Source organism: Carassius auratus, unplaced genomic scaffold, assembly GCF_003368295.1.
Source record: "Carassius auratus strain Wakin unplaced genomic scaffold, ASM336829v1 scaf_tig00009700, whole genome shotgun sequence".
Taxonomy (NCBI): domain Eukaryota; kingdom Metazoa; phylum Chordata; class Actinopteri; order Cypriniformes; family Cyprinidae; genus Carassius; species Carassius auratus.
Window position 1 is genome coordinate 29,836 of NW_020524062.1, and position 11,806 is coordinate 41,641.

At 35.2% G+C, this 11,806-nt stretch overlaps 1 protein-coding gene across 1 annotated transcript; it reads left to right on the forward strand.

The window, feature by feature from the left end:
- Window positions 1–3,767: 3,767 nt before the first annotated feature.
- On the forward strand, window positions 3,768–8,666 carry LOC113072625 (phosducin-like). The gene is made up of 4 exons (XM_026245611.1): window positions 3,768–3,881; window positions 5,351–5,416; window positions 6,250–6,398; window positions 7,799–8,666. The coding sequence occupies exons 2-4, from the start codon at window positions 5,368–5,370 to the stop codon at window positions 8,312–8,314; spliced, it is 714 nt and encodes a 237-aa protein (XP_026101396.1). The 5' UTR covers window positions 3,768–3,881; window positions 5,351–5,367; the 3' UTR covers window positions 8,315–8,666.
- Window positions 8,667–11,806: the final 3,140 nt, after the last annotated feature.

Genomic DNA, 11,806 nt, shown 5'->3' on the forward strand with positions numbered 1-11,806 from the left:
TTCAATTTAGTGAACTGGTTCGAAAGTTTCACTAAGAAGAAAGATTTGTTCGCAATCAGGACATAACTAGATGAGACAAAACCAATAACGCCCATTACAAACGAGGCATTTGTTGAATCCAGTGGGAACATAATTACTGATTATAATGACTTATGCTGTCTTTTTACGCTTTGCATTGCGTATCGCACTGCTAAAACATAAAACCACGTCTGCATTTGTGATCTGAGAAACAACAAGCCTACTCTACTGGTCAAAACTCTCATTTGAATCATTATTGGCAAATTATTTAAATATGAAAAACGTACTTACAGGTTGTAAGTCAGAAGCACCAGACTGTCCTTGCAAAGTTTGAACTGCCCAACTTTATAGAAACAGCTGTTGTGCCACAGACAAATTGCAGGCTACTGGTTCAGGAAACCAGTAATCCTCCATATATTTGGGTTGGGGTTGGGAACATTTGGGTTGGACTCTTCTGGAAAAGTGTTGAAATACAACTTAACCACTGCTTTCTAATCATGTCCTCTTTTGGAAGGCCAAATAAAGTAGTTTCACTTTCACAATGAAACACAGCGTCTAGACAACATGGCAGCAGCAGTAATAGAGAAAATAAAAGTTACGGCTTCTTTCTTTGTGTGAACATTTTGGCTTCGAGATGTGGGGCGTGTTAGAATAAACAGTTTTAATGGGGTGTGGCTGACTCTTAACTTTTATAAAGAATATATCTTTGGATTTGACACTTTAGTCTTTGCAGCTTTATGGATCTTCTTCTTGAACAAAGAGCTTGTAACACTCCAAAGAGAAAGAATAAATTGAAATTGCATCATATGACCCCTTCAGCATATGCACAAAATTTAAGGCATAATCAAGAAATCATGTTTGCTGTATGTTGTGTGTAACGTACAGTTGAATGTCTGAAAAAGAATGCCTTTTTATTATTAATGTCATACCTAAATTTAATGGAAATTTAAAATGGAGTAAAATTCAAAGAAATTATTTTCTACAATGATGACAAATTAATTAAAAATCATTTTTATTTATTATTATATATATTTAATGTCCACAGAGCATCACGTCCTTCAAACCATCTGCTCAAACATGACATCTGAAATATGGTTAAAAAGTTAATGTTATGCATATTTTCCTCTTGTTGTAACCACAATAATGCAGAAAAAATTAGAGGAACCTGAATTAGGCCCAGACAGAAAAAAGAGAAGAAAAAAAAAAACACTTTCAGTTGTAATATCTAAATTTTCTGCACCCCCTTCCAGTGCACAAAAAAGTCTCTTTACACTTTTGACCTTTTCTGGGTTGTTTCTCCATCACTTCATCAGTATTTTTCTGCTTGTCTATGAGAAATGGAAAGCTAATAGAGAGATGGTGAGTTAGTGCACATAATTTCCTGGTAGAGTTGAGATTTGTAAAACAGTTCATCCAGAATGGGTCTGCTATAGATGCATATTATCAAACACATACTAGCATGCATAAATGAGTGTTATCTTAGTCTGACCTGCGGAAATGAAAAGCCCTTGATGAATTCTGGCTGCTTAACTTCAAAGTAATCTCTGACTTTTAGATACTTCCTGTTCACTGTAAATGGAAGTGTAGGTCTACGATGGGACAGAGAGGTATAACTAAATCTGTGGGTCATTGTGATGACGCTTGATTCTGTAAAAAATAAAAACTCCACTGTGGTCATCAAGCTCCTAGTCAGTGGTTTTCAAAAATCTTGATATTCTTAAAACAAGCCTATGTTTTGAAGCGCTTACTGACTTTAGTTTACATGTAAATACGTGTAGAAGGGCTATGGGAGTGTTTCCTGTCTATTGTTTCAAAAGAGAGCACATACTGAATCATTTTTAAAGGGATAGTTCTCTCAAAAAGGAAAAAAGTTCATGGGAGACAAGACAATATAATATTTTTGTGGTAATTAACATGCTGTATACTGAGATTCATTTGTATATTTCTTAATCCAGAGTCCTGATAAGATAAAAAAGTGACTAGAATTGTCAATCTTATTTATCTCTCAAAAGCATGATAATCTTCATGCAATCTCTATGCTGTGTAGAAAAGACTGTATGTTATGTTTTTTTTTTCTTTTGTTTTGTTTCTTCAAAAGCAGAAGCCTAGAATAGCTTTGCTAAATAATGCAAGTATCACCTGAAACCTGTGGTCACAAATCTGTGTTGTTATGATGGTGCTATGGCAATCCCTGATAGGAATCCTAATGGGGTTTTACCTACATTTGCACCACACCCAGTTACAATGACAATCCGTTTGAACTACTGAGAGGCGCACACTCACCTGCTGGTGATCCCGATATGGGTGTGTATCCATGAGCAGGGAAAATACATTCGCTTTTACCTCACATGACTAATAACTGACAGTTCACCTCCCACACCTCAGGTTTGTCAAACCACTCTTCTATTAGCAGTAATGTCACTACAAAAAAGCAAATACAGAAAGGCAAGAACATATAGTATCATTGCATTGCACCATTTTTGATTAAAACAGAATCTTATTTCTCTGTTGACTCACGCCGTACAGTTATTCCAAGTCTTATACCTTCACATTGTGACATTCAGTACAAAAACTGAAATAAAAATATTTTATAATAAACTATATGGTTTAAATTCAAAGAATTGTATAAAAACAAAGCTTGACTTATACAATGTATGAAGTCATAATGCTATGCCATGCTACTACACCATAATAAAAACCTTTCCACAACTTCAACTTTTAGCTTCCTATATAGATAGTCAGCATTAGGTTCCAATAAATGAGAAATATACAGTGCTTCACCCATTTGAAAGATTTTTATGGCCCAAATCACTGAACTGTATCAGACTGAAATGTTTAACATTTTTGAGCAACATGTAAATTCATGACTTGTCATTTTTCAAAATAGTGCCTCAACACAATTTTCAAGGTTTTATTCAATCTGTGTATTTTACTGAATTAATAAAATATGAAAACGTACATATCATATTTTGTTTCTTGCTTGTTTGTTTTTTTTATAAGTGTTTGTAAAATGATGTCATATCAGTGATGGGTTAATTTAAGTAAATAATTTGTGTTTGTGTTGTCAGGATATACGCAGGAAGGATACAATGAGGAATAGTTAGGCTGAAAAGATGAGTGTTTTCACACTAATGAGGTCAATCCTGTATGTACCATCTGTGCATTTACATTCACTGAGCCAGAACGATCAGCGCTGCTTTATCTCATCGCTCTCCATTCTTTCTCTTTCTGTCTCCGTCTCTCTTTCTCTTACCCAGATTCTCAATTTATCTCTCCATCTCTCCCTCCCTATCTGGATTTAGTAACTACAATGCATATTTCAATAAAAACTGCAATGTGTAAAAGTTTTTACCAACTGCTGAGTTACACGCTGACCCAGTCTGAACTTTACATTTATGCACAGAAAATCATTAGCCATACAGTCTAAAGATTTAGTTTACTGTTAGCCAGTTTAACGCTGCACAAATCTCTGCACATAAATGGTTCTGCAAGCATTGATATCTGATATAGCTTGTCAGAAACCAAAACTTTTTTCTTCCATGTTAGCATACATTTTCAGCTATTATCCCCGTCTTCCCCACATCACATGTTCTCTGTATCTTGTATACCACTCTCCTCTCAAAGCTATGGTACCTTTGTCTTTGGTTGTGTTCTGAATAGTGTCTAATCACTGCACTTAAATCCTCTTAAGTGCCTTGTGCTATTTCTGCATAGGAGCACAGAGTTGCCCGATGTGTCTTGACTTAAGAAAGCTTTTTTGTGCCCTCCCCATGCACACTCAAAAAAGCATGAAGGACAAAGCTAATGGTGGTAGTGACAACGTAACAGCTCACTGAGGGAACGTATTCGGACCTTTAAAAAAGGTGAGCAGGCAACTTAATAGAGAAATGCATCTTTTCCTGTTTGTTCTGTTTTACAACTTTATGTGAGTCACAGTGTTATTTAACGAAAGCCTAAAGTCTATTCAGCTCCATTCTTGGATGCATCTTTTCCTGTTTTTTTTTTCTGTTTTGCAGCTTTAAGTGAGTTACAGTGTTATTTAACTAATTTACTATTTAATTTGACTAGTTTAATTTAACTAATGTACTGATTATACTTTTGATGAGCTGTGATTTTATAGACGAATGGATTGCGTGAAACAAAGTCTACTTTGACTTGTTTGCATGCTAAAGTGAAAGCATAATTCCTGTTTTTCTATGAACCAAAATCAAACCTTGGTTTGTGCAAAATCAAAGTTGGTTTGTGCTTAGCTTGAAGTGGTTTGTTAAGACTGTAGATAGCAGTAGTGTTGTCTATGGTATACAGTATTTATCTCAGAACTATGCAAAAGTTCATGCCATGTTTATCATTTTGCATGATTCAACAAGACTTCAAGATTCAGATCAGACTGAATGAAAAACATTCAAAAAGACTGATGAACGAATAAAGACTCAAAGGAGCTAAAAGATTATTTTTTTCTCAAACAATAATCGTACAGTAACAGTAATCTCTGTGCACAAACCAAACATCAACATTTTAAAGAAATAACAAAGAAAACTAAGGTAACCTCCAAAGTTGTCATATAGGATTTAACTGGTTGCGATCTGAGCTGATGCATTGCATCATAGCTGTAATCTCAATTAGCGGTCAGTGATTTACTGAGAGCAGTGAAAGGTACAATGAAGGAGGTTTGAGGCCAGAGACTAGCAGGGCAAAGTGAAGACTCTGAGGTCTGGTATTAATCTGCTAATCTGCTGCAGCATGAGCTTTATCTGATCTCAGTCTCAACCTCATATGAAAAAGACCAGTTTAATGCAACCAAATATGTTCTGCATTGTTGATTTTAAAGTTGGCATTAAGATATATAATATATAATAAAGTTTTATGCAATTGCAGTGGTATTGCTTGTAGAATCAAATAGAATCAAAGAGATGTGCATTAAAAAGAATGATAATTCAACTGACTTTAGCCAAATTAAAGTGTCTGCGTTAAAATGGAAATTTATGCTTATTGTAAATTATTTGAGGACAGTTCATTTGTCATTCCATGACATCATATCGGCGACGGCCACTTGTGCAAATAAATTGGATCAAAGTGTAATCTGATCTTCTTACTCTTAATAAACCTAATATCTTCCAAGAAAGAGCGATTGGGTACGACGACACAGAGACACTGTCCACGTGCTAACATTTCAATGAAGTTTTGATGTTATACCTTGTTCGAATTAAATTTGTTTAACACTGGATAGTCGTTCAGAGATATACAGCTTTTGTTACTTTTGCTGAAACCATTGGGAGAATTGAATTTATTTTGACATCTATAGATGAGATGAAGATTTGACCTTTTTCAACAGATAATCAACAAATAAAAATGTCTGACAGAATCGCAGATGAGGAGCCAGTGGCTGTCACTCACACAGGTCAGTATGGTTCTTATTGTTTTGTGAGACTGTAAAATGAATGGGTCATATAGGAAAGTGATCTAATGTATTAAGAACATGCAGAATGAAGACGGAAAGGTTTCCCAAACTAGTTTGCAAATTTATAAAAAGCAATTAATTCATTAATTGAATTATAAAATTACAAGAAAAAAAAAAAAAAAAAGTTTAACCTGCATGCCACATGACCATTTACCAACCTCAGAGAACTGTGTGCATGAACGTATGAATGTGCTATTGGATGATTGAAATTAATTCAGGGATTCTTCAAGGAACTCTTTTAGGTCAAAGGAGGTGGTCGAAGCCTGAACCCTTACATTAGTTGCCAGCTTCCCATTGTGAACAACTTGATGTTCTTGTGAAGAAATTAAGGAAACACATTCAACCTTGAACTTCTGAGGCCTGATTGTAATTTGAATTATTGGACAAAATTTGAAACAACATCAGTGTCTGGGCATATGCTAATTTCCACAATATGAGTCAAATTAGAGATAAGATTTCTATAAAATATGTCGGACCTGAACTGATATCATCCACTGCTGAAAGTTAACTAACTACAGTAGGCTATTGTCTTTTGACTTATGGTTGCTTGCTGCAATTATTTATAACAGTTTAAATTTGTTACGATTAAATTTGTTGAACTTAAATATCCAACTTAACTAAACTAAACTGAACTTTTATTTTTAAGTAAACTTCAAACTTCAAACAAAACATCATTACTTGTTTTAAGTTCTGATTAATAACAGCATTACGTTTTTACAGTATATGTATTGATGTAATTCACTCATCTATTCATTCACTTACGGTATCTCCAGGACCAAAGGGTGTCATCAATGACTGGCGTAAATTTAAACTGGAGAGCATGGACCAGGAGACTCTGCCTCCCAACAAGAGAGAGCTTCTAAGACAGATGTCATCCCCCCACAAACCCAGAGACTCCTGTGTGGGTGGAATCAATCGCAAGGTTGCCTCTTTTGACCAGAATTTCAAAATAAAAATGAGCTCTTTGAAGAAAAACAATGCTTTTCTTAATCAGGCTGTAAAATGTGCATTCCGAAAATGGATAGGAAGTATATGCATAATAATACTATGGTCAAAAGTAACTACAGTAACACCAAACTATATTAAAACATTGCTATACTGTAGTTATTGTGTTAGTCATTTTAATGAATTGATTTGTGTATTTTGTACGTACATAAGAATTTAGAGGTTGCAAACTGAGATTCAGGGATCCCCAATGGGCTACATACACTGTAAAAAATTTCTTGTTGTTTTTACAAAAACTTTTTGGCAGCTGTGGTTGCCAGAATAATTTAGTAAAAATACAGAAAACTGTAAACACATTTACGTCAAAAACTGTTAATTTTACAATATAAAGCTGTAATTTACAAACAAGAAAATGTGAATATAAACCAGTAAATTCAACAACACACAAAATTAAATCTGTTTTGTACCTTGAAAATACTGACAACCACCATAATAATAAAGATGGTACTGTATAAGAGAAAGCCACATGAAGTATCAAAGCTCATCACAAGTAGCTTCACCACAAGCAGAAGTATATATTAACATATAGAAGGTGCACATTTATGGAAACACAAAACACCATCATGGTAACACACGTGATACTTAAATAATGCAAAAAACTTTCATTAAGCAACAGAAGATGTAACATAAAGCTCAAATGTACATAACTGATAACAAGAACTATTTAAAAACATGATTATTTAAACAAAATACTTTCAAACGTGTAGTGTCACGCAGGGAATTCTGGGAATATCAGTTTACAGTTTTAGACTGTAAATTATACATCGATTTGTTCTTTTTTTTACTTCTAAAAGCTGTATAATTAACAGAATTTTACTGTAAATTTACATTAAATGCTTTGTTAGATCTTTTACAGTTTTTCCCTGTATATAGTACGGGAACTTACTGTTAACCTATTATCAGTTTTTTTCCGTAGCGTTTTTACAAAATTTTACAGTTAAAATTACACTTATTTTTTACAGTGTAGGGGTAAAAAATATTTTGTATAAAATGTGATTAAATATTTTTTTTTTTTATCGCATTAGTTTAAATATTTATCCAATATTTAGTACAATGACCATATAAAGACCAGTTCTTTAATTTCAGAACCAGTGTATTTTCTTTACATCATGCATAATATTTTTTTCACAACGTATAAATCGTTTTTTACACTTTATTCTAGGGGTTCCTCAAAAGAGGTCATCATATTTGGCGGGTCTTTGACATCAAAAGATGATTTAATGGATTAACTTCCAAAATGAAATGCCATTGTCTCTCCCAAAAATCTATATTGGCCTTAAAAGCTTTTCATTTTCCTGCTTCTTTTTCACTTCCCAGATGAGCGCTCAGGAGTATGAGCTGATAAAAGAAGATGATGAGAAAAGTCTGCGTAAGTACCGCAAGCAATGCATGCAGGAGATGCACGAGCGCCTGAGCTTCGGGCCCAAATTTGAGGTCGTGTATGACCTAGACAGTGGCGAGGCCTTTCTGGAGGTCATTGAGAAGGAGCACCGGCTCACAGTGGTGGTGGTGCACATCTTTAAAGATGGAGTGCAGGGGTGCGAGGTGCTTAACAGTTGCATGGATTGCCTGGCCACAGAATATCCCAGTGTTAAATTCTGCCGCATTAGTGCCGCCGCCACTGGAGCTGGTGAGCGTTTCCCAGATGACGTGCTGCCCGCTTTGTTAGTGTACAAGGCTGGAGAGCTTCTGGGAAACTTCCTGGCTGTTACGCAGCATTTCAGCGAGGAGTTCTTTGCTACCGATGTAGAGGCCTTCCTCAATGAGTATGGACTGCTGCCAGAGAAGGAATGCGGCCCTGGAGCGGATGAGGATGAAGCAGATGTGGAGTGATGAAAGATGGCAGAGAGTAAGAATGGATTAAATGAATGGGAGGAATGTTTTTCTGAGTATGACAAGAATAAGTTTCATTATTCTTCCAGCTAACATGATGAGATGCTTCCATGTGCACATGCAGCTCAGGGTAAAGATCTCTTTGAGCACAGTAGAGAAAACTACTAAATGTTTTGTACATTACAACGAAAAAATGGAATAAAGCTGAGAAAGATAATGAGATATTCAACTATCATGTTTTCTCAAATAGACAACTGCATGAATATGAAATAGATAAGAATGAATTAGTGTCATGTGGAATACTTATGCACATATTGTACATGTGATAGTATGCAGCCAAAGATGATACAAATGAGAATGGTCCATGATCAATTCTTCTTAAATGAATAGTTCACCCCAAAATGAAAAATGAGTGAAAATATACTAAGCCTCTTGCCATCCAAGATGAAGTTTGTTTCTTTATTAGAACAGATTGGAATAATTTAACACTGTCACTTGCTCACACATGAATCCTCTGCAGTGATTGGGTGCCGTCAGAATGAGAGTCCAAGCGGCTGATAAAAACATCACAAGAGTCTAGTAATTCACACTACTGCAGTCTGTTAATTAGTGTCTTTTGAAGCAAAATGCTACATGTTTGTAAGAAATAAATCAAGGCATTTTAACTTTGAACCATTGCTTCCAGCCAAAATACAAATAGATAATCCATAAAAATGCTTCCTTCAGTTTAAAAATCCATCCCTTGTGTTTTCACATCAAAAATCACAAAACATCATCATAATCATAAGTCACATTTGTTTTGAACTCTTTTGACAGTTTATGCTTATAAACAGTGCTTGATCTAAGAATATTTCTCTCCTGATTCATAAAAGATGACTCTTTACTGCAAAAAGCAATTATAAGGATAAAATGCCTTAATGATGGATTTGCTCATTACAAACATGTCAGTTTTTACTTCACAAGGCATTAATTGATGGACTGTTGGAGTTGTGTGGATTATTTTTATGTTCTTTTTAGCTGTTTGGACTCTCATTCTGATGGCACCCATTCATTGCAGAGGATTCCATTGGTGAGCAAGTGATGACATGCTAAATTAAATTTCTCCAAATCTGTTCTGTTGAAGAAACAGACTCCTCTCCATCTTAGATGACCTGAGGGTGAGTACAATTTCAGCAGTTTTTCTTTTTTGGGTAAACTATTCCTTAAACCTGTGCATGATCACCTTTATGATTTTCGGTGCATAGAAATTTTGTGAGGTTCAAGATAAGCAGCATCCTGTGTTAAATTTGATTTTGTGGTGGGGATGGATTTTAACCAAATTTTTGGATTGCATGCACAATCTGTCTTACTTTAAATTAGTTTGGCTGGAATTTTGCATAAACCAGGATATTTTATGTCAACTGTATTTTTAGGCATACACAAATAAATGCATATGGAAACACTGAACATTTCCCGTCTGCATTTAGTAAAAAAAAAAACCTATTATTTAAACACATGCTCCACTTGCACACAAATTATATGTCACCCTTAAGAAAGCATTTGAAGAACAGAATCAATCAAGAGAGTAATAAAGTGAAATTCCAGAGAATTTCCACCTTCCTTTAATGTGGTTTGAAAAGCAAGACGGCACTTGTTTTAAATGCAATCTCTGCATCTGACTTTACCGTGACTGCGGGTTCAAAAGTTTCATTGCATTAAAAGAATAGATACTTATTACACATTTGTTCATTTTCCAATAATATTCCTTTAACTTGACATGTTATAATTATGTATTTATGAGAATCTTCCTTTGAGTTGAGATGCACAGTATGGGGCAATGATCAAGATTTAGATCTCCTGATGAACCATGGGTTATGAAGAACATGTTCAAAAGACAAAAGACATGCTACTGTTCCTGACTAGGGCTTTTCAGTGATATCCTCTTGCTAGAGTGGATTAAAATCTGCTATTATCTAGAAATAGCTGGTGTAGAGTCAAATACAGTTATAAATAACAATATATCACTATCATGTCATCAGTAAGCTTAATCAGTGCATTAAGTGGCTATACCCCCATGTTGTCATGCTTTTATGAGCAGCGTATGTGATCTTTTTTTGATCAGCTTAGTCTGTAATCTTATTACTGGATTTAAATCCAAGATCTTGTTGAATGTTCAGTATCAAAATACAGGCTGTCCCTGCTGGAGCCTTTGTCTTCATGCAGGATATTTTGGCTCTAATCCAACAATTGGTGTTTTTCTATTTTAAATGACCACTTAATTTGAACATGCAGTACTGATACATACAGGCTATATTACTTCTTGAATCCTATAAATTGGCCCTGATTGTAACCTCACCCACTAAGTTTTTAATCTCACCATAGTTCAAAACAAGTTCAACAGCAATTGCAAAAAACTGTATCAGCTTGTGGGGTCGTGCAGGAATTTTTTCATCTGTTCATATTTGAAAAAGACATGCAAACCAATTTGAGAGTAACATATTTTCTCTTGAGGGCCAAGTCATGCAGGCACACCCACTGAGGGCCTGAAGGGTTTGGTGATTTTGTAGTAATGTTTTGTGTGTCTCTCACAGAGCTCTTGCTATATCGTGCGACGAAGTCGTCTGTGCTTCACGCAAACATGTTCTGACAACATCTGCACCTGATACCACATTTGCCTCCATCCTCTCTACATGTGTGAAGGAGTAGCCCAAACAGCCAAGTCCTCGCCTGGACTTAATTCCTAAGACATGCTGTCACGGGTTCATAGCTCAGATAGAAAAAAAAAACTTCAAATATAAAAACAAAATATAATAAAAATGTTAAAAAGAATTTGATTATAACAGTGGTCGGTTGCATAAAAGTCTTACAAGTTAGACATCTATTTTTCTGTCTGTAAGACTGGTCATCATTTTTTTTTTTCTGTAAAAACATAAAAATCATAAAAAACTTTTATTCCATCATCTGTTAGTTGGGCAGTCTAGCTCTTAAGACACAGTCTTAATGTAGAGGCAACTGGCCTGAGATATAACTTATATCTACAGTATCTTACACACTTACATATATAGTTTGTATGGCAACCTCCGAAAAAAATGAATTGTGCATGTGAATGAAACAAATACAGTAAAACAAAACATTGTAGAATTGGGCCAGAAAGAAACAAATGTTTCATGAATTATAATAGAAGAGAGTATAATACAGTTTCAAATAAGCCAAACTGTCCAGAAAAAAAGAGACCAACTAAATGACTGTACATTAAAGGGTTTCCTGAGCTCTGAGTATAATGTGTTGCAAAGGACATCTGGGAGTGACGTTGGACACATGAGTTAGTGGGTGGACAGACATGATAGATGTTAATTTCAAGTGTAAATGGGACCATAGGTGAAGGACTGGATGGAGGTGGGGTCGGGGGTTGAAATGGAGGGGATATGAAGGTAACAGGGGCTTCTTAACACTGCTTTGTGTTGAAAATTACAGAAAGCATTCACCCACCCCCCACCCACACAAACACATACT